Consider the following 22557-nt stretch of genomic DNA (forward strand, 5'->3'; position numbering starts at 1 on the left):
CAGGCTCTCGTACGGCTGCTCCGCTCACTCATTAACATTTATATTAAACAGAGTCGGTAACAAGCTGTTTTCTCTCGTTTCCTTTTGCTACAGAGATCTGCATTTAAACATGCCGCTTTTCATTCTACGCTCATTACTGGTAGATTTTCTCATCTATTTTCACCAAATAGGATCAGAATATTTCCCATAAAATCAATAACACGTGATTAATTCTGTTGTTTATGTTGTGTTTTGGTAAAAAAAAAAAAAAAAAAATCTGCTCTCTATTGAAAAGTTCTTGTAAGTCTGGGAACATTTGGCTCCAGTGATTCTGCAGAAAAACCTTCTGAAACTGCAGCAAAAATTTGATTAAACAAAAGAATATGAAGAACTTGTCACCTTGCGTTTAACCACACTCACTCTGTAAATGCTGCGTCACACGTTTTCTCTGGAAAAGTTTGGGATCGCTTGTTTTATCCTTTGCTGGGTCACAGAGCAGATATTCACTCAGCACCCACCTGGACTGGCTGGAGGTGGGTGGGTTCATTTGCATTGTATTTCTCATTCTTTGGGCCACATGCTTGTGTTCCTTCTGGTCCGATATACACAACACGGTTCCACAGTTTATTCTTGAATCCAGGTGGACGTTTGTAGCATATTTGAATAAACCCCCTCAAGGTTTTACTGAGATATCACGTCATAGTGTCCCACAATGCTTTGTGGTGAAACAGTTCCAGAAACTGCTCAGAAAATGGAAAAAAAAAAAAAAAATGGGGGGGGGGGGGGGGGTCGAAGAGGTGGAGAGGTTCACCTTGTCGCCATATGCGGCTGCTTGCGCTCGCACCGATCAACAGCAACTAAACTGCCGCTCATCGGTGACGTCAAACAACCCCTTTGGTTTTCCTACCAGCCCCAGTCAGCTGCGTGCAGTGCAGACTGCGCAAGTTGCCCAAGGTTACATTTAACGGCATATATTAATGAACCACGTGAAGTTTCAGAAGCGCTGCTCATAAGTCACCAGCCCTGGTGTTTACCGCTGTGTCTGCGGTCGAGGTTAGATGTCGTCTGATGTTGGATTGCGTATTTAAGAGCAGTGAGTCAGAGCAGGTTCCACTCCTGTAGAAGCTCGGCGCTCCCCCCCCAAAGGAAACCTGCACAACACTGACTCACTCATTGCTGCCGTATTTATATAGTAGCCTACATTATCTGCTCAACACTCAGTAAAGTTGTGCTTCCCTCCGACGCACTTGTAACACAGTTCTTAATAATACACTGAAGAATAAAAATGTGTAGCAGCAGGTAAGTGTCATTTCCAGGAGGCGGGGTTGTTTATTTATGAGTTATCCCCACGTGAGAAGAGAAAACAGACACTTACTGATTTCATTCACTTTTATTACCTCTTGTGCTTGAGGCACACACACACACACACACACACAAATCAGCTTAATTTTATGAATGGCTCTTGCTGTTGCAGTATCATTATAAATGACTCATATAAATAATGAATATGATCTCAGTATAAGTAGACTTGCACCTGAGCTGTTTCCAAAGCAGTGCAGTCTAATGAAATGAGGACAAACTATCTAAAAGTTATATTCTATATATTACTGTAAACACTGACTGTTTCCTAATAACTAGAAGTGATAAATCCTCCTCCTCCTCTGAGCCACAGAGCTCCAGTTTCCAAAAACAATTAAAAACAAATCAGTGAGTCTCACTGTTCCTCGCCAGAACACGAAATGTAGATTAATCCGCCAGTAGAAATAGTCCCAAACAAATGCAGCCACACTGATTATACAGGCAACAGATGGCATGATAAATGTAGAGAAGTTATGAATAAGTGTGTGCAGGTGAAATGGCTGGGGAGAGTGTGTGTGTGTGTGTGTCTCATACACTCCATTATAAAGTCTGATTCGCCTGAACCTGGAGCGCTGATCTCCAAGGTTTATGTAGAAGACTGAGCAGCGTCTCACTTGGTCCTCAACCCCTCTATTAATGACACCTGGAGGACTCATACCTGCTTGAATATTTATCTATTCGTGGAAAGGGGACACCTCCTGCTTCACATTCATACATTCAGTCACACACACACACACACACACACACACACAGCCATATCAGGAAGAAGCTAAGTTTTCTGCTTTTGGACCAGACCACACAGCGGCTCCTCTGTTGGAGTGTAGTGGATCTGGAAAAAACCCAATAAGCTGTGTGTGCCTTGGGTTCAGATTATATCCACATTCAAACAACAGTCGGGTTAGATCTATGAGTCTATAGGAGGAGGGGAGTGAATGAGCAGCTTCTCCCCAGAGGTGGTACAGTCCTACCTTGCCTGCAGGGACACAGCAGGCGTCCTGTTGCATTTTAACAATACAGTACAAGACGGAGCGGAAAGTGGAGGTGAGGGAACATGTGTCAAAAAATAATGGAGCAGGATGAGGACAGCTGCGTGAAAATAAGCAACATACCGCAAAAAACCTTCCCCTCTCCGGCTCTGCCGTTACTCTGTACCAAATAAAGTTAAACTGGCCACAACAGCGTGAACCAGGAGACTTGATTAGGATTATAGCAAGTGATCCAATGGCAGGAGGCTAAGCTGTAGAACATGGAGGTGTTCTTACTGTTGTTTGGCTGGATGGAGGTCAGGCTGGGTTAAGGAACTGTGTGGTTGTATAATCCACAGTCTTTGGTTTTGTCTCTGTTTGTATTTTTAATGTCGTATTTGCAGGCAGAGCAGAGGGAGCATGATGACGATGATGATGACGATGATGATGGTGATGATGATGATGATGGTCAGGAAAGAAGCAGAGCAACAGATTAAAAAAAAAAAAAAGAAGACCATTACGTTAGTCACGACTCCCTGGAGGTAAGAGACGAACCTGAGAGTCCAAACAGGATCTAAACCAAAAATATTTCTAAGATGATTTTTCAATGAGACTCCATGTGTTTTTGTTGGAGCTGTGTCACATTAGAGCAACTATTTCCTGCTGGGCGGAACATGAGACCCACCACCTCCCATCAGAGTCGTTTCTCCCCACTTCACTTCAAGTTAAGTAAGAATGTTAAATACTAAGTAATTTTAAGAAACAATAGGTCAATCAGTTAATTGACAATATTTCCAGTCAATCGTTGTCGTCTAAAATGTGAATTTGTTGATGTTTTTAGTCTCTATGGGAGTAAACTGAGGTTTTAAATTGTTGGTCAGACAAAAAAAAAACAATCTGAAGTCGTCGCTTTTACTTCATACACATAGGAAATAATCTGCAGATGAATAATGAATAATCCAAATCATCCTCTGCTTTTACTCTGAACAGAAAGTGAAAACTCCAGGCAACATTTTGGGAAAGTCTAAGGTCCTCCGATAACATCCTAACAAATATGAGTAACTGAGCTATCTGCCACTACAGGAAGCAGCAATATCTCAGCATGGAGGACGGTGTGTTCCCTCTTCAGAAGGAGAAAATTTAAAGGCCACAAAGGAGCAAATTTACAGTCATAATCAGGTGGATCACTGATTACAAGTATCTCCTTTCTGTGACACAGTCAGTAATTGCAATTCACATTCACTCTGTAATTTGAGCTCTTAAGAATTCTTATCCCAACTGAAGTGCTCCGCTATTAGAAGACTGGAAAACTCTAAAGCCCTGCTGGAGCCTGCAATAATCATTTATCCCTGCCATTATCAGGAAAGTATCCTATGACCTATTAGAGGCTATGCTATATATTAGCAGCATTAAGCTATTAAATTACAGCGGCGGGCGAATTCATATTAAATTAGTATGAAAGCTAGTTCATACTTTATATACAAACTGTTTTCATTCATAATGTATTTACTGTACTGATTTTAGTCGCCCCAATCGTTCATCTCTGTAGTAAAGGGATTTCAAAGGAATTGAGGAAACTACCCATTTGGTCCGTGGTGCCGTTACCTACTTACAATCTGGGGTTTGAGTATTAAGGGTGAGGAAAAGTTACATTTCAATAACATGTTATTTCTATTTTCTCTCTCTCTTTCTCTCTGTAGTCCAGTGTCATTGTATATGCAGTCCAGTGTGTGTATGTACACATACAGTATACAATCTTGAATCTGTCCCAGGAGTCGTCTTTGTGTCTTGCCTGTTTCCAACCTCTCAAATATCTGTCACCTTCGCGGTAAGCTGGACCCCAAATGCAACCAACACACGTGAGCAAGTGCAAAATGTTTTAATAACAAAAAGTAACTACTTACAAAACTCAAAATCAAAACAGGGAAAAACTGGGGAACCAACTGAACAGGAAACCTAAGCACGAGGGCCAACAAGGAACTACAACCAGAGACACAGGGGGACAACAACAGCAGGTAAAGCCGAGGACAATAATGGCAGACGAGCCAACACAGACGAAGGGGAGCGCAGAGACTAAATAGACACAAGGGAGGCAAGGGTGATTGGACACAGGTGAAACACATTAGGGCGGGGCAGACAATCAACAAGGAGTGAACAGGACAAATACAGGAAGTAAAAACATCAAGAGACACACAAGGAAACTGACTACAAAATAAAACAGGAAATAGCAAAATCCAAACAAATTGTCCGTCATGGCAAACCATGACAAGATCTGGTTGAGATCTAGTGACTGCAAAGTTCATAGCATATGATTCCATCTTCATTTGTAGTATTTGGGTGAAAATCCTTTTTAAATCTACAATTACTTGGATAAAAAGCAGGATCTGGGTGGAATAAACCTTTTATGGCAGTTAATTACAGTCCTGAAACAGTAGCCTGTTCCTGCAGTACTCGAGGCTACAGTCACAAGCAGGCGCACTAAAGAGTGTGGTGTTTCCTGAAGGTGGCACCAGAGCAGAAGCCACAGAGCCACTTAAAGTATAAGGGTTCTCGTCAGTGGAGTCAAAATTATCACAAATATGTAAGATGTAATATAATACAAATAGAAAATAAGGTTTACAAATGAGTGTAACTGTGTGTAACTTCGGGTCCTCACACATCCACACATCACAACCTAACTAAACATGAATATTTTTCATACAGATTTTGACCTTGAGTCTCATATTTCTCTGTAATCCTCTTTGAAATGTGAATGTGACGACTGTTGGTCTGACGCCATTAAATTCAATTAATATTTCTTGTGTTCAAATTGAAATTTTAGACCAAGTGCGAGTCTGAGCTGAGTTGTGTGGGTGGACAGATCCAGTGTGAGGCTGAGGAGGAAGTGTAGACCTCGTGGGGCATTTGCTGATCCCATGACTGTGACAGACAGATTACAGAGAAGGATAAAGGCTCACTAAATCCTGAATCTGTCCTCTGGGGACTAAATCCCAAAATCAGGAGCATCAAAACCTGACCTAGAATGGTTCTGTGATGACCGTATGAGTGTAGCTGAATTGCCATTTAATTCCTCAAAAATATGGGTTCTCCTCTGATGCCAGCAGTTACTGTTGCCATTTCCTGGTCTCAGAAGTGCTGAGGAGGTTATCTGAGCCAAGCTCAGTTTCATCTCATTGAGGATGAAATTGGTGCCGAGGTTGGAAATCATTTGCTGTTTAGAAGTAGATGTAGAAATACAGCAGGTACAGAAAAGCCAAGTACAGAGGAAAATCATAGTTAATAATACAGCAGAGTAGCAGAAGGTATTCGGCAAAGCCAGGGGCCTCTGTAGTAGCTAGAGGGTTTTCCACAATGGGAAAGAGTTTGTTGGGATAAGGTTTCACCAACTATGTCCTCCTTTGCTGTTCAGAGACTACCGTCAATATTTGAACGACTCTAAGAGGTCACTTGTGAAGAGAATGTAAACACTGGAGAGAGAGCGGGTCCCTCAGTTGGTAGTCTGAGGGGTCCAAACAAGACACTGAACCACAACTGCTCCCAGTGGTGAGGCTAAGACCTTGTATCTGAATTTATATGTACTATAAAGGAGTTTTAATAGTTTGAACAACGGACTGATGGTCTTCATCGACCCTTAGGTTTCCCCAATAAAACTGAAATCATTAGAGCAGAGGTCACTGATAGGTGGACCGTGGTCCGGGTCCGGACTCGGACGCAATCCTATCTCGACCCGGATGCATTACCTACAAGTTGACAGAGCGTTTCTATCAGTCAGTGAGTGGGATACACTTTTGTCCAACCTGACCTCTTTCACTTTTAATTGAGTACCCGTGCATTAGAGGCTTTCAAAGAGAATCCTTCTATGTACTTGAGTTCATCAAGGGCCCTCATGGCACATTGTGCGGTTCCCTTATTTTTTTTTTATTATTCCCCCGATGTTAAAGAGAGCTTTAACAACTCTTCTAGGGTGGACTCACTCTAAAAGAGCAGGTTGAGGGATGACAGTACTTGCCCCTTCCTCAATAACGCCACTGGGCTGGCTTTGACTGATGCCCTGAACCCCCAACTGCTCCAGCTAAGCTTCCTCAGACCTGACACAAATAACTACCGTCTGACAGCACTTTTCTTTTTTTGTCCTACAGCAGCTACAATGGTTTAATTCACTGACGGCCTGAGGCTGCAATGTCCCACACAACACAGAATTCACTGCATCTCCTCTCAGGCTTTTCAGCAGAGATCACACTCCCCTTAAAGCCTTTGTAACAAACTTCGATTCGACAATGTGCTCCAGATTCAATGGCTTGACATGTAGTGATGCACATGGTGAACACGTGGTCGCACCCACCAGCACCAACACCTGTTACCATAGTTACCGATCTGGTGCAAACCTAAAAAGTTGTCTTTTTTTTTTTTTTTTTAAAGAAAGGCTTTGTCACTGAGCCATAATTGTGACTCAGGATGCCAGCGACTCTCTCAGCATGTGGAGAATGTAATTTTCTTGACTCTGCGGCCACACTGATATAACCCCGAGGCCGGTGAGTCATGAATCAACCTGTGGACGCAGAGACTGAAAGATGGCACCATGCCCCAGTGGAGCTGATTTACCATGAACTGCTACCAGCTTTTCTGGGCTGGGTTCAGGGTTTTGTTTTGTTGTAACAGAAACAGAGGAAGATTGTTAAGGGTGAGCAAAAGGAAACCCTCAGAGGCCGAGGAAGAACATGTCGCCTGTACTTAAGAAAAAGAGACGAAAGTTCAAGATGGCGAACTCGGCAAGAAATGAAACCAAAGTTTGTCATCACAGTGGATCCTTCTGTTATGATGGATGACTTTGCTTTCTCTCTGGACATTTATCTCTCATTAGCTCAAATCCCTTCCTGTCCAATCACTTCTTTTCTCTGTTCTTCAGCAAGCTCCATTCCTCGGCCTCCCTCGCCTTTTCTACTCTAATCGCCTCTTACTCATCTTCTGTTTCATATCCTCTCCTCTCCTCTGACCACCCTGTACCTTTCAGAATAAGACATCCTCTGCTATTAAAACCCTTCATCAGGTGATTTCTAACTCCACCATCACTTCATAAAAAAAAACGGGGCAGCAGATGTTTTTTTTTCTTGTCCTCCACAGACCTCCTGCTGTTGACACCTTAGTGGCAGAGAGCTGAAAGAAAAATTGATTCCACGAACAAAGCTGGAGAGAAATTCCTTCTTCCTTTCCATCTCAGCTTTGATTCCCTTTCCTGCCAATTCTCTATCACACAAACCCATCTCCCAGGGCTGCAGGAATATATTGTTCTCTCTGTTGTCAGGATGATATGACCTCTGATCTCAGAAAGTCTGATATCCCACAAATTAGAATGGATTTGGCAAACAGAAGTTGCCCTCTGATTGGATTTTGGTGATAATCACAGATTGTGTGTTATGGTGCATTCATGTGTTGGTTGTAAGGTCTGTAATAAAGAATTCTTACAGTAAGTCTTTTGTTACAAAACAAACCAAAACCTGAATCCAAGATTAAGAAGAGGATAAATGAAAGCTGCATCTTTAAAAGTTGGAGGATGGATGTGGACATTTGCTCTCCAGCGAGTGCCTTCTAGAGGTCAGTGAGACTGTATAAAGGTGTTAAAACTGACATCTAAAAAACAGGTCAACGCTTAAAGACATTGTTTGAAATGTTAGGAAATGTATGTATTCATTTTTGAAACCACTCTCACATCGGTATGCTAAATATGAAGCTTGAGTCAGCAGATATTTAGCCTAGTCGAGCAAAAAAATGAAAGCAAACAGCTAATTCACAAATCCACCTACCAGCTCCAAGTACCAAAGCTCAGAGTTTTTTACAGCAGACTAAAAGCACAAATGTTACTAGCAACATCAACCATGATTCAGCACAGGTTGTATAAACTCACTTTAAAGGAGCTATTTGAATGTTTTGCTAATGCTACATAGCTGCTACATGTCCATTACTTACCACTCTGTAAGAAACGTTACAAGTTCAGCATCAAACTTCATTCCTTTACTCACCTCGAGTTGTTTCCACTGGTTGAAAGCAACTCTGGTCTCTATCACGTCTTTTCTTCTACTGAAGTTAGCATGCTAACCAGCTAGCCCCAGCCCGTCACTTTCCAATAGCGACTCACTGTAGCCTCCTGTCCACCCTGAAGACATACCGCTGTTCAGGGGGAATTATAACCTCATGTCTTGTAAACACAACAATGGCTGAAGCTTTTGTCAGGCAACAATCACCACCGTACTACCTGCTCAGACAGAAATCTCTCAACTGTTAGATGGATGGCAATGACGCTTTTTTAAAGTTCTCTGAGGATGAATCCTACTGACTGTGCTGATCCCTTAAATAACTTAGATAAATCTAAGTATTTGATAGTTTCATTTTCTGTTTGGGGGAATGGACACCACTCAAAGGTTGCCAGATTGGGAACAGGCCTGGAGGCTGCCATGATTGCCATTATGGAAATGGACAAATGCCATGTTCAGTGTGTGATAGCAGCCGCACATTTGTATTCTGGTATCTACAGTGAGATGTGTGCCCTCCTGTCCCTGTTTGACCATCTTGTTACGGAGGGTTTGGCCACCCAGCAGTCATCAGCTCATGTGTTTGTGGACATACTCAGCTGAACTCCGTAGTTGTGTGCATCATCTTGATAGGAAGTGATTGGGCTCCAGTAGCCACTCCAATCATTATGTTAATTATGCATTAGGCTGGTTACGCTTATCAAGGACCTTCAGGCAAGTTAAGAGCCGTTATGGGCTCGTTAGTGGCTTTTAGCCTCGTTAGGGGCTCATTAGGGACCATCAGGGTCAGAACCACAGCCGAATTGCTGCCCGAAGCTGTGTGATCAGGAAATGAGTTTCCTGTTAACAAGCTGATCACCATGCTTCACAGGGACGAGGATGCTGCCTGTTGGTAAGCAAAAAGCGGCTCACAGAGCGGGAACAGGAGGCCCAGCGGTGCCACTGAGCTCTGCAGCTGCCACTCACTCATTCATAGCCTTGCAAATTCTGCCAGACACTGTCCTCCCAAGAGACGTGATGGCGTCAGTTATCCCTGAAAACACCAAATAATGACATGAGTTGACACTGAATTGACAAAGGTGAAAACAAAGATGTTATTATAGAGACAGGAGGTTAGAGTGGAGGTATGAGTAAAGAAGACATCAAACTTTAACATGTGAGATCACCATTTCTTTCCCGTTTCTTATAGACAACGTTGGTTTCTCCTAAACGTGACCATGATCTTTCCCTGATCTGAACCACGTTGTTCTGTGCCTAAACCTCAACAAACCTAAACTATAGTGTTTTCACATCAGGAAACACCTTTTCTTTTTTACGTCAGATCAGTGGTCCATTGATTTAGTAATCAGACTCTCAATGGAAAGAAAAAGGAGAAAGGATCAAAACGGGTTGAGCAGAACAAGAGCTATCGTCTTTTTTTATTCCCATTCTTCATCTTTTCCTACAATATCCACAATGCAACTCGGTCACCAACAGTTGGGTCAGAGATTGGGGTGAGGTAGCAGCTAATGTAGCCTGGAGTTGAATGAGCATGGGAAACCTCCGGTGGAAGACATCCTGGAGGATCCTGATCAGATTCCCGAACGACCTTTCAATGCAAAGGAGGGGCAACTCTAATATTAGCTCGATCAATGGATGGATAAGAGAGACCTTTTTTTGAGGGATTGAGTTTGGAGGACTTAGAGACTGCCTGACATCTCATTTATGACCGTCTACAACAAACTTTCAAAGTGTCCATGAGCAAGAAGTCATTCAAACACGGTGAACATTTGTGCATGAAAGAGCCTCAGTTTGTAGAACACAATGTTGAGGATTCACAGATTCACAACAGTAACTTCTCTGAATTCAGATCCTTCTTCTATTTACAGCTTCCTTTCCATTTACATTGTTTTCATCTCCGAATCCACTTCCAGGAAGACCATTTAACTCGCGTGAGCGCACGAGCCAACGTTCCTCACGCCACTCTTCCCTGTGCAGAAACATTTATATGTATCAGAGGCATAATTTCAGCTTAAGTGGCAGCAGTCCATTACTGTTGACATCACTTCAAAACTGAACACTCACAACAAACAGCATACTCCAGAGTAAACATCTGTGTATGTGTGTATCAGTACAGTTGTAGTTGATGTGGCTGTGGCTAATTGATGGGAATCTTCATCACAGACACAGACTAATATCTCTCCCTTTCATTTGATATATTTATGGCTCTACAAAGCATTAAAGAGACAGTGAGTTCAAGTGAGAAACCTTGTTTCTACTATGATGCTAAAAGCCAAGACAAACAGACGCCTTGCTACTGTATAAATGTAGAGCTGCTTGTGTTTCCTTTCGTCTTCATTGAGTTTCCATGTAAAGGTCAAGCTCTGGATTTAAGTGGAATTCAGTTGCACTGACATTCTGAAGATTTCAGCTGCTCCCATGCATGACACATAAAGTACTGACCTTTACCTTTAATGCAGGAAACACACACACACACACACACACACACACACGTACACACAAACTCAGCACTGAGTTGTCCCCTGAGGTCTGTGCTGTCTGACCTTGAATCAGAACTCAGATCAGATCTCTGTCTGTGTGTTTGCTCTGCTGACTCGAGTCTTATGAAAACGGATTTCACCCCTGCACCCTGTCCTGTCAATACACACGGTGTAACAGTGTATTTAGGATAAATAACTTCCAATCACTTCCATCACTGCATCTAAAAATACAAGTCAGCAACAAGATGTGATGAGGTCCCTTGAAATAAGACAATAATGGAATGGGAGGCATGAAGTTTTGTCCCAGGCTAAGCCTGACTTTTCTGGCCTAAAACCCAAATACACAAGGGTGTGTGTGTGCTTTAAGAGATTGAGTTTGAGAGAAAAAAAATCCTAATTATTAAATATCTAATTGTACATATATTATTATCTATTATTTATCTTTTTTAGGCATCATTAAGCATTATAATACTGCCAATTTCCCCACTGTGGGTGCACTTTTTTCCAGCAAACCAAAGTAAATTATAAAATATACAGTGTGCATGTGGCCCTTTTTAAAATCTATTTTTTTGGGGACTGACACCCCCATGGTGAAGGGTCAGGGATCTTGGTCAGGTTTTAAAATTTCGACAGGAAACAGGGAACATCAGCGGAGTAAGTCGGATGCGTCTTGGACCCATCAATCCAACCTGACCTCCTCTCTCTGTGCACTCAGTGGCTCTGTAATAATGTCACCTGTCTTCCCTCTTTGCTCTTTGCATTTTTGGGTATTTGCTGAAATGACTGATGCTGACACCTTCCTTGGGAGGACAGTCTCAGCAACCTCCAGTAATAAGATAGGGCAACCTCTGTTTTGCCTGAGAGGCGAAATCAGGGGCAAACTACAATTACCACTTTGCGGCTGTATGAGTCCACCAACCAATCAATTTGGAGTTTGCAACATCCATGTCTGTCCTGGATGTTGCTGCAAAGAATCTACAAATTCTAAAGCTTGTTTGATTGAAAAAGCAGCAAAGAAGATCTATGCCATCACCACAGGTTCAAGATGGACACCCAAGATACGTGTCAACAATTCATTAAACAAACCAAATGTGAAATATTCCCTCAAGGCGTTACTGAGATATTGTGTGCACAAGGCCGGTGAGGTCACTGTGACCTTGACCTTTGACCTTTTGACCACCAAAATCTAATCGGTTCATCTTTGTGTCCATGTGAATGTTTGTGCCAAATATGAGGACATTCCCTGAAGGCGTTACTGAGATATCGAGTTCAAGAACTTCAAACCTGAAAAACAATACGCCTCGACCACAGAAACATCACACACATAAAAACTCTGCAGATCACTCACTGATGCTGTGACAGTTTATTGCTGTGAATGCTCAGTAATAATTCAGACGATTCAGACGAGTCTATCAACATTCTCATCAACTCCTCTCTTATCTCAGTCAGACACACAGCTTGGAAAGGTCTTAGTGAGGGAATTAAACACAAGCTGCAAATGAAAAAAAAAAGCAGATGCTGATTCACTCTCTCTAATAAACGTCCGTCAGCTCCCGTTCATTCATATACACACCTGTCCCTAAAGGGCAAATCTTTCCTGCTTCACTTTATTGAAGTAAACCAACTATAGCTGCAGACATTTGTGGCTGAAACACATGCACATGGAGTCAGAATGTTCTAACAGCTCTCTGCTCTGTGTCAGGATGTGATTGTGTGACTGTGTAGTCATCCCGCAACGCAACAAAAAAATAGGACACGTTTCTATTTTTGAGCTTCTTTGTCAGGATTTTTTCAGACGTTCGGTGCTGGTTGAAAATTGTAACTAAACTGGTACGTGATGAATTTCATTCACATACGTCAGCATGTTAACTACAGCTACCAGTCCTCTAACGTAACCCCTCAGGAGCCCATCACCACCCCCCATCATTAGGTGCAGGCGGTGTAGGTGACACCACACACCTGACGCTGTTTGTTTGTCGTCGTGTCATCAATTCAAAGTGCTGGATGTTGCCATTTGTGACCCTGCAGTTCATCTGCTAATTTGCTTCACACAGATCATTCACACAGGGACACGAATACCAAGTTGCTAACGAGACATACTACAGAACACTATACAAAATATTATAGAAAACCACCTGCAAAAAGGAAAAAGTTTCTTTCAATGCAGAGCTAATTGTTGTGATACATATGTGGATACTGGTTTTGCAGCGTGAACCGCTGTGGAAAGCAAAAGCATGCTAGCTGCCCTGCGACATGAAACAAACATGTAATTAAAAGCAGGATAAGTTATAGGAGACCATAGTGTGCATGTTAACAGCTGACACCACCGTAATGATCAAGCTGTGACACATGTGCTCACTCTGTTGCTCCCAGCATGCACCTGTAGGCTTCCAGCTGCTCATAATATAAATAGTTCACCGCTGCTCCTCGCCTTCTGTACACTGGCTTTTTACTCCTGCTCATTCTCAACCCCTCTCTCTCTCTCTCTCTCTCTCTCTCCATTCTTAATAGCCTCTTACCCCTGAAGCTCCACTGCAGTCACGTCATCTTTTATCTGCAGCCGAGTTTCCGTTGAGTTTCTCGGAAACATTCATTTGAGGTGTACGTCACATACGTTTAACAGTTGCAGCGCCGTTCGCCGCGTCGCTGTGACCCAGTGAGTTCGTTTCACACTGAGTCTTTTCATTCAGCGGAAGTGAACCTGCTGAAGATGTTACAAAACCAGGATTCATGCTGTAACCCTGTCTCCGTGAGCCATGACACATCCATTGATGCTGAATGCGTCATGACTTAATTCAGTATGACTCAAGTCCTAACTGTTACCCAACTTCATTTACGACTTTAAAGGATGGCTTCTGTTTTGGGTCTGTGTTTCCTGCGTTGGTCCAGTGATGGTAAACCTGGATGCTGCAGCATACAGTGATATTTCAGACAACAGCGTCCTACCAACTTCGTGCCAACAATATGTTGAAGACTCTTTCCTGTCCGGTCTTCATCAAAAGAGACAAACGAGAACTGAAACTATTAGGCCCTTAAACAATAACATATCTGCAATTATTCTGATAATCCACTAGTTGTGTTCCAAGAAAAAATACCTTAAAGTTCCTCCAGGCAGTTTTTAAACTATGTAAAAATCCTCTGCTAAGATTAATATTTTGTTTTTCATGGTTTTCCCAGAGAAGAAAGTGAAAAAAACTGGGTCTGAAGCTCATCTCCTCTTACTTCCTGATTGAGAAATCTGGATCAGGCCTTGAGCCCCGCCCCCCGTCCCCACAAGTTGACAGGATTGGTTCCTTAGGTTTGTGACGTATGAAACCCTGGCTGTCTGAGTATTTCCACCTTGAATTGCAGTGAACTAGTCAGTCTCATAAACACAGATTCAGTCATGGTGTTGGTGATTATTTAACTCATCATATGTCCTGTATTATATAAAAAAGATCATATGGATGTTAACGAGGTTAAATACTTGGGGCATTTACATTTGCTGGCTCCAACCTTTGAAATGTGAAGATTTCCAGCCTGAGTTTGTCTTACGTGATTAAAAGTAAGTTTCCTTGGTTCCTGAATTGCATAATGTAAAGATGTTATATCGGGTTTTTAGAAACTTGAGATCTTGGGCGTTGACATCTTACAGAGCAAAACGTCTATAAAACCGTCACAATAATCGTTAGTTGCAGCCGTAAACAAGAAAGATAAGGTGAGAAATTCCCATAATATCATTAAAGCAGCGGTTTCTACCAATACTGACTCATATGCTTGTTGAACTTTTCACCTCTGGAAAAACGAAGATTGTGCATGTTGTATTAAACTAATTTAAGATTATTATCAGTTATCTTCATGCTAACCCCTATTTTATTGGATGTTACAGTAGGTCATCTGGTCTGCAAATGTCACGGGCAAATCGAATCCCACCTCAGAAGCCCATTAGTCCATGTGGCACCCTGAGGGAGATCTGGCTGTCAGCACCGCTTTACATCCCAAAACACAACAAGATTCTGGCATTTACTTGTTTCCTCTCTCTCTCTCTCTCTCCCCTTCTGTTCGTGTGCAGCGTCTTTGTTGCAGTTTCCAGACTGAGCTGACCTTGGATTTAAAGCAGAGAGGAAGTCCTAACCCGCACTGATTGCTGTGTTTTAAGAGGGCGTGTTGAAGTGAGACGGAGGGCGAAATATTTCATAGAGGAATTAGGCTGCTAATTGATAATTAAGGGAGTGTTTCATGCGTCATCTGAGAGTTTGGTTGGTTAGAGGCAATTACACAGCTTCTCTCCGCCGTTCTGATGAGTGTGCTCACAGGTCAGGAGTGACGCCATGACGAGCAGCAGACAGGAAATGACATCTGTCACGCGTTCGGGCAAATGATAAACCTCTGTACGTTTTGAGTGTTTAGGGAGTGTCAGGCGGTGAGTTGTGGCCGTCTGCAGAGCCTGAGTCAGCCTCGCAGGCTGCAATCTCCCACCCACATCCCCCCCCCCCCATGCCACTGAGAGCATAAATTCTAAAAGTTGTTGAGCTCTGAAGCAACGGCTTCGCTCCACCCGACAGAGGATGGACATGAGAGGATTCGGAGTCGGGTATCTCCTCTCACTGCGGCGTGGGCACAGTGAATCCAAAAATCTGATGTGGTACTTTTTCATTATTTATTGAGTCATTTTATTTCCCCCTTCCAAACTGAAATCTTTGTGGAAACTTTATAGCACCTCAGCTGTGGATCTGTGTTTACTCAAACTGATTGTAACTGTCTACTAATTCATCACGCTGCTCCCCGACAGATGCTGGAGACCTGAGGCGGAGACTGGTATTGATGTGAAACAGCACAAAGATTCAGTCACAATACATCATTTGTGGCATATTTGTTGCGAGGATCCCTGAGTTCCAGTTATTACAGGATTATTGCAAATTTGTAGTGAGCCGGTCATTGATCACCTTGTATCATGAAAGATTGAAAACTGCTACAAACACCATCCACGAGTCATAGCATCAACTGAATGAGTGAACGTGATAAAGATGTGACGTATCTTTCGAGGTGATGTGGGTCATTGTAGGTCATTGACAGACTGATGCATTACAGTATAAACACACTACAAACATTAGAGAAACTGTCTGTAACACTCAAGTTCAACTTCTTTGTCTCCACATGTGTCTCCAAAGACAACTCGTGATAGGATCTCACTGCTTGTGATGTCATCTTTCCAATAAACCAACTAACTACGTGGTGGTAGCTGGTAAGACAACATTTCTACAGCATTATTACTGCTACTTCTATTACTATTACTGCAAATACAACATCCAGCATAAGTTCAACTGCTCCGTCTAAAAGAGAAAAAGCTCAGTAGACAGACAACTACACATTTTTTATTTATTTCTCTCCCGCTCCTTCATTCATCTATTCATTCATTCATCCCCTAAACTCCACTTCAAGCTTGAGACCCGCCTCCTTCCTGCTTCTCTCTTTCCAGTCGAGAAAGCATGAAAATGTACCGCTGCTCTCTCTGAGCAAACAGGAGACAGTCACCGCTCTGTGTGGTCTTCGCTGCATGTGGAGCTCCTGATGCTCCTGATGCTGATATTTCATATGCAACCGCCACCTTCACTGCAGCCGCCAGCATCACAACTCCCCCTAAAATCAGACTGATGACGGTCAAGGTGGGTATTAACAGAGCCGTTTCTTGCTGTGTGCATAGGGCCCCCGCAGCCAATAGGGGGCCCCCAAGCTGCAATTTCAGCCTCAATACATTTGGGGAGAATTAAAATGACCTGTCTTTACTTGTAGCCAGCAAAGCCTCCTCATGTGTTTAGTGAAGCACTTATATGCTCAAAAAATGAATGTAGGATATAACGAAAACTAATCTGCATTGGCAGGGATGCTGTGGCTTGTGTTTCAGGGGGATTCATTATTAGGTTGTCACATAATGAGTGACGTCTGCCGACAGGTATGATGAGATGACTGACAGTTGCACGTCACGTCAGTGAGCAGAGTAACGGTAGCGTTAGAAACAGTATCATGGCATCAAAAAGGACATATTCCTCTGGTGCAGATAAAAGAAGAAAACTGAAGAAGAAACCCGCCCACAGCGAAAAGGTCAGGCATTTGTTAATGATGTAGATTCACTTGTGGGGTGGAGGGGGAGCTATAATGGTAGCCAACCTTTGAGCAAGTTTGTTACTTTTGTCCTGCTGGCTAGCTCAGCTAGCCTCAGCTAAATTGAAACATTAGCTAGCTCAGCTAGCTGGCTAGGATTGTGTGTATGCAAATAAACCCAGCTTTATACAGTGTGTGCTTTATGAAAGAGCTAAAATAAAATGATCATTTGAATGGACTGTGCTGTGGGACTGACTGACTGTAGTGACACCCATCATGTCGGATTATAGGAGGCTGCAGAGCACTTTGTTGCGGCTGCTCGGTAACATTACACTTTGGGTTGTTGGGCAAAGTTCTGCAGTGGATTATTCATATAGCACTATGAATTTTGAATGATCACTGTGTTAAGAACGACCTATTCTCTCTCCTACTGTATTTTGTATATGTATTTTGTGGTTAGTTTACAACTCTGCTGACTTAGTTGCAGTCTTTGCCGCATTTATTACAATATTTATTGTGACAATGCAGTTTGCTGATTTGAACAAACCTCCCTCTATTCCTACAATAGAGTTAAGTTTTGATGTAGTGTATATGTTTTTTATTCAACACAACCATAATAACACAAATTAAAGTAAATTTAATCTACTATACTGTATGTGACCTCTAGTCCTGCCCTCAGTAAGAACACAAGGTAAGACCATATCATCAGTCAGATACAAGTTGTCCACTTTGTAATGCCCTGCAAAATATAAGTAAAAATACTCCCTCTATATCATATAGTGCTTATCACTAATATACCATTGTTTTAATTACTTTAAAGAGTACAACGTGCAGATGAAAGCAGAAGAATCCTGAAAGTGACAACTTTGAAATTGGGTGCATACTTTAAAGGGACACTGTATATTGGGACACTGTATATTGCAATGTATATATATATATATATATGTGTGTGTGTACAAAAAATTATTATGAATTTCTGTATAAGTGCGACATAACTGAAATCATACTGTAGTAATATTTTCTTATGACCAATTTCTCTTGGTAACCTAAGGAGCTTTGTCTTCGCAGGTGCAATCCTGAAATACTTTGGAGTTTTGAGGAAGATGATGAAAACATAAGACTGATCATACAGATCATGATCACAAAGTAGTGTCATCATGTTATACAGTTAAAATGGTCCTGAAGGGGTTGTAGTGTTACATGTGAAAAGCTCCTTACTACCTGCAACATTAGTATTATTCTGACTAGTTTTTTGTGTTTATTGTTTGCACATTAACACATGGATGCTGGTTCATTGTATTTTTATTCTAAGTAATAGCCTAATTTATTTTCTGTTCATCTGGGCAATGGCCCCAATGTACTTATTCTCTTATTGTTTCAGGTGGGAGGGGAGAGAATTTTTATGTTGAGTTATGTTTCATGTATATTTAAAACAACATTTTTGAAGAAAATGCTGCATCTGTTGCAGTTCTTGACATAGGGGAACCTCATTGTTTACCTTTTATTATCATTTTCTATAGGTTTAAATTGCTTGGATCAACTTGAGATGTTAAATTTGAATTTGAGAGAGTTTTTCACGAATCTAGCCTTTTTTCCTCTTAAAGTGTAACAGATTGATGCATCTCCACGGATCATCTTAAAGGGTTTAGAATCCCCCCCCCCATCGTAGTTTGACAAAGTAGGCCCCCCAAACAGCATCTTGCATGGGGCCCCCAAAAAGCCAAACAGCCCTGGGTATTAAACCCTGATGAGTGAGTTTAAATCAAACATACCGCTACACTTTCTGAACCAGCTTCTGGTTGGACAGACTGTGATGTTTTCAACACAGCACTGAATGTAAAATCCACCCACAGTGATCCCATTTAAAGACCCAGATATCATGAATGATAAACAGCCTTGCAAAATGTAATATCTCGATACAGTCCAGCCCACATATCGTGATATACGATATCATCGCGTAGAGGGTGCAACTGATGTACTGCGTATCATTTTTAATAACTGTTTGACTTCACACGTTCTCTCTCTGGCATTCTATTAGATTCCATTTTTCAGTCTGAGTTTTCTATGTCATCATCCTGTCGTCACATATTTTGCCTCATCATACTCTTCCCACCTCTCAGCTCTCTGTCTCTCTCCCTCCTCTCTCTCTCTCCTACTGTACGAGCACACACTCGCCCTCTGCACACAAGCACACACACACACATATATCCACTGCATCATTCTCTGAGTCTCAGCACATACACACACACACAGAGAGAGAGAGAGACTGTGTATTAAGGGTTAAAATCCTGAATGACAGACAGGACTCAGAGCTGGACTCAGGTCCTTAAATATGCCAGAGAATAGAAATATTTAGTGAGCTGCTGTCAGAGCAACCAGGATTAGATTTCTATACATTTCTATATCAGCGGTTCCCAACCTTTTCCAACTCATGGTCCCACTTGAAAATCTCAAAAATATTTCAGCGATAATGGTCGAACATTCAGGACTGAGCTGAAAGATGCGGAAACTCAATTTTCTTTTTTGTTTGACGAGGGGAGAGATTCACCATCTGTCTCTCCAGTCTCTTTCATTCTTCCTGTTGCTGAACGGTTATCCGTTTCGATTCACCAGTTTTTGCCATGGATGTGATCTATCAAGCAATCAGACTGAGATAGCAAACATGTAAAGGATGTGATCCAGCCAGTGGCAACAAAAAGGTTCCTATCGTTGGTTTTTCACAGTGAAAGGTCTCAGGAGAAAGGAGAAGGAGAAAAAAAAAACAATCAAAGGAGGTTTTTAAAAATCATTTCTTTTTAAAAGATTTAAAAACATTATTGTACTGTTTTTCAAAATGATTTCTTGGGCCATTTGCAATATGTTCACAGCCCACCAATGGGCCCCCGACCCACAGGTTGGGACCCACTAGTCTAAACCATCCGAGCTAATTATAACATCAACCTAACACCAGGTCTTAGCCCTTAAACAGAAGTGAGGACTGGGGGAAAAAAACATCCCCGTACTTTTATTTCTAACAAACATCTTGATGTATGAGAAAAGTGACATCACCTTTCACTAACGTCCAGACTTTCAAAATCATTCCTACTTTTTTAAAAATGCCCAAGAATGATAGTCACACACTTTTTTATTATCAGACTTCCTCCTCTGTTGTGTTCTATTGTATTATTGTTACACTAATCCTGCAAAGCTTTTTCTCCTTGTGTCACTGTTCTCTTCAGTATTTCCTGTCTATCCTGCTGCTTTACTCTCTTATCATCGGCGTGCACCCCTGCTTTCTTTCAGACAGGGATGGACATTATCTAATACTAATCAATGCTGCTCCACAAATCAGCTTAAGCAGCTGTAATTATGCTGCATAGTAAGTACAAGGCTCCAGAGACTCTTTGTCTGCAGTTCCAAGTAAATCATAAATTCATCAAACCGTCGTTTTAAAAAGCGACTGGCAGCTCGGTGTTTAACCTAGAAATATCCAGAGGAAGCTTCGTCACCTGAATTAATCTCCAACTGTCCACAACCTCAGACCTGCTGGTGAAGAAGACCACGTCCCTCCACTGTTTTCGTTCTTTTAGAGCTTCTCATCAGCTCCTGTTACAGTGAATCCAGACACTTTGATCACAGTCAAAGCAGAGCCTCCTGCTGTGACCACTTCATGTCTATTTCAAATGAGAGGAAGCAAGGAAGGAAGGAAGGAAGGAAGAAAGGATACAACACAAATCATCCAGCAGAAGCTCTTAAAGGAACATTAGGACATTTAAAAGGCCGTAAAGCTCTTAAATCCAGTTCCTCTGGGAAATTTGTGTGAATTTTATAAAAAAGAAATAATGACGGAAGAAATATTGACATCTAAAGTAAAAATAGCAACAGAACAGTGTAAAGGTCGTGCACGACAAGAGAAGCCCTGCATTCAAATGTTATTGGAGAAATAATATAGAATAGAATAGAAAGAGCAGCCGAACACAGAGCAACACACTGTATCACACTGTGACTTATAAATAAATAATGTCATTAATATTGTTAAAAGCCATCAGCTACAGCTTTGAATCCAGGTGCTCTGAACAGAAAGTGACACCCGACAGAGGTGTGGCAGGTGGAGGTTTATTCCCTATAACAATGCTTCATATTTTATAGGAATACTTTCATGATATGTTTTCTGTGCAAAATCTTAATCTTAAAATATCAAATAAATATAGTGGCAGAGTGTAATGCAGTAAAATAAATGTTTTACTGCTGAAATTTCCAAAGAAAAAGAAGTACACAGTAGGAAATGCAGGTAAAGTACAAGTACCTTCAAAGTGTACTTAAAATACAGTATAGGATACCACTGCAAAGTTACTGGGGACCTTTCATCGCTGTAGTGATGATGTAGATAAACTTTTTACTGTCTTGGAAAAAAAAAAAATACTCCAATGCAACGTCCTGCATTTATAAGCTTCATCAGAAAAATGTAGTGAATGTAGAAACAGTGAAACAGACATTAACACTATTAGACTGTCATTGCTGGTGCAGTAATTTTATCAGCAATGGTTCCGGTTCAATCTATAATAACGCATCAATGAATATATCACCATTTATATTAATTAATATTTTGTTTTGTAAAATCTTGATAAAATAAATGTTTCCACCATTTTAAAAAAGGATCATTAAAAACATGGATCGTGTCTTAAAGTGACTTTTTGAGCATCGCACACACTCATGGTTTTAGAATAAGAAGGATTCACTTTAATAGACTAACACTGAAGTTTCGACTCTTGTCAGACTCTCACGTTCGCATCACACCCTTACCTGTCCGCGCTGAGCGCCGTCAGCGTGAACACGGACACGCCGACCGAGGTGAGCTGGATGACCGGGATGAGTTTGCACGCCGCCTCGCCGAACACCCACTCCTCGGAGAAGTAGCGGAAGGCGTCCACCGGCACGCAGGTGACCAGCAGCAGCAGGTCTCCCGCCGCCAGGCTGGAGATGAAGATGTTGGGCACGCTCCGCATGGCGCTGTTGGTGATGAAGATCTTCACCAGGGTGATGTTGCCCAGCAGACCCACGGTGATGATCAGGATGTACACCGAGGTCATGACGCAGCGCACGGCGAAGTGGACCGTCTCCCCGCCGTCCGAGGAAGCCCACCAGCCGGGCTCCTCCGTGGAGTTGGGGCTCAGAGCCTCGGAGTCTCCGGGCGGATCCGGGGATAAGTTGGAGAGGAACTCGTCGTCCATCGCCGGTGTGGGCGCGGGAAAATCCACAGGGGAGCCGGGGAGGAGACGCAGTGTCAGAGGCGGGTTTTCACTCAGAGACACCCCGCCAAGAGAGAAAGAAACTTTTTCTAACAACTGTGTCTGACTGAGGAGCGTTCATGTGACTGACTGACTGACTGACTGACTGACTGACTGACTGACTGATGAGAGGCGACTGATGCCAGAGAAGAGGAGGAGGCACATCTTTGACACTGGTTACAGTCTCTCTCTCTCTCTCTCTTTCTCTCTCTCTCTCTCTCTCTCTCCCTCTGTGTGTGTGTGTGTGTGTGTGTGTTAGAGAGAAAGAGAGAGGGTAGATAGATAGAAAAGGGAAAAAGATGATGAAGAGTAAAAAATTGAAAGGATGGGAGAGATAAAGATGAAGCGATAGAAAAGGGGAGAGGAGAGGGAGGAGTGCAACAGGGAGGATAAGAGGAAG

The 22557-nt window shown here is 42.2% G+C and overlaps 1 protein-coding gene across 1 annotated transcript in view; it reads right to left on the minus strand.

Moving 5' to 3' along the window:
* Positions 1-22131, minus strand: part of nmbr (neuromedin B receptor) — a 54399-nt gene extending 32268 nt beyond the window's left edge. The window contains exon 1 of the mRNA XM_023411067.2: positions 21673-22131. Within this exon, the coding sequence (XP_023266835.1) occupies positions 21673-22100 (428 nt within the window). The 5' untranslated portion in view covers positions 22101-22131. The remainder of the gene's footprint in view (positions 1-21672) is intronic.
* Between the last annotated feature and the right edge of the window lie 426 nt (positions 22132-22557).

The sequence above is a fragment of the Seriola lalandi genome, unplaced genomic scaffold (assembly GCF_002814215.2).
Source record: "Seriola lalandi dorsalis isolate HSWRI2012SDOR001 ecotype SW California unplaced genomic scaffold, Sedor1 jcf7180002054448, whole genome shotgun sequence".
NCBI classification, from domain to species: domain Eukaryota; kingdom Metazoa; phylum Chordata; class Actinopteri; order Carangiformes; family Carangidae; genus Seriola; species Seriola lalandi.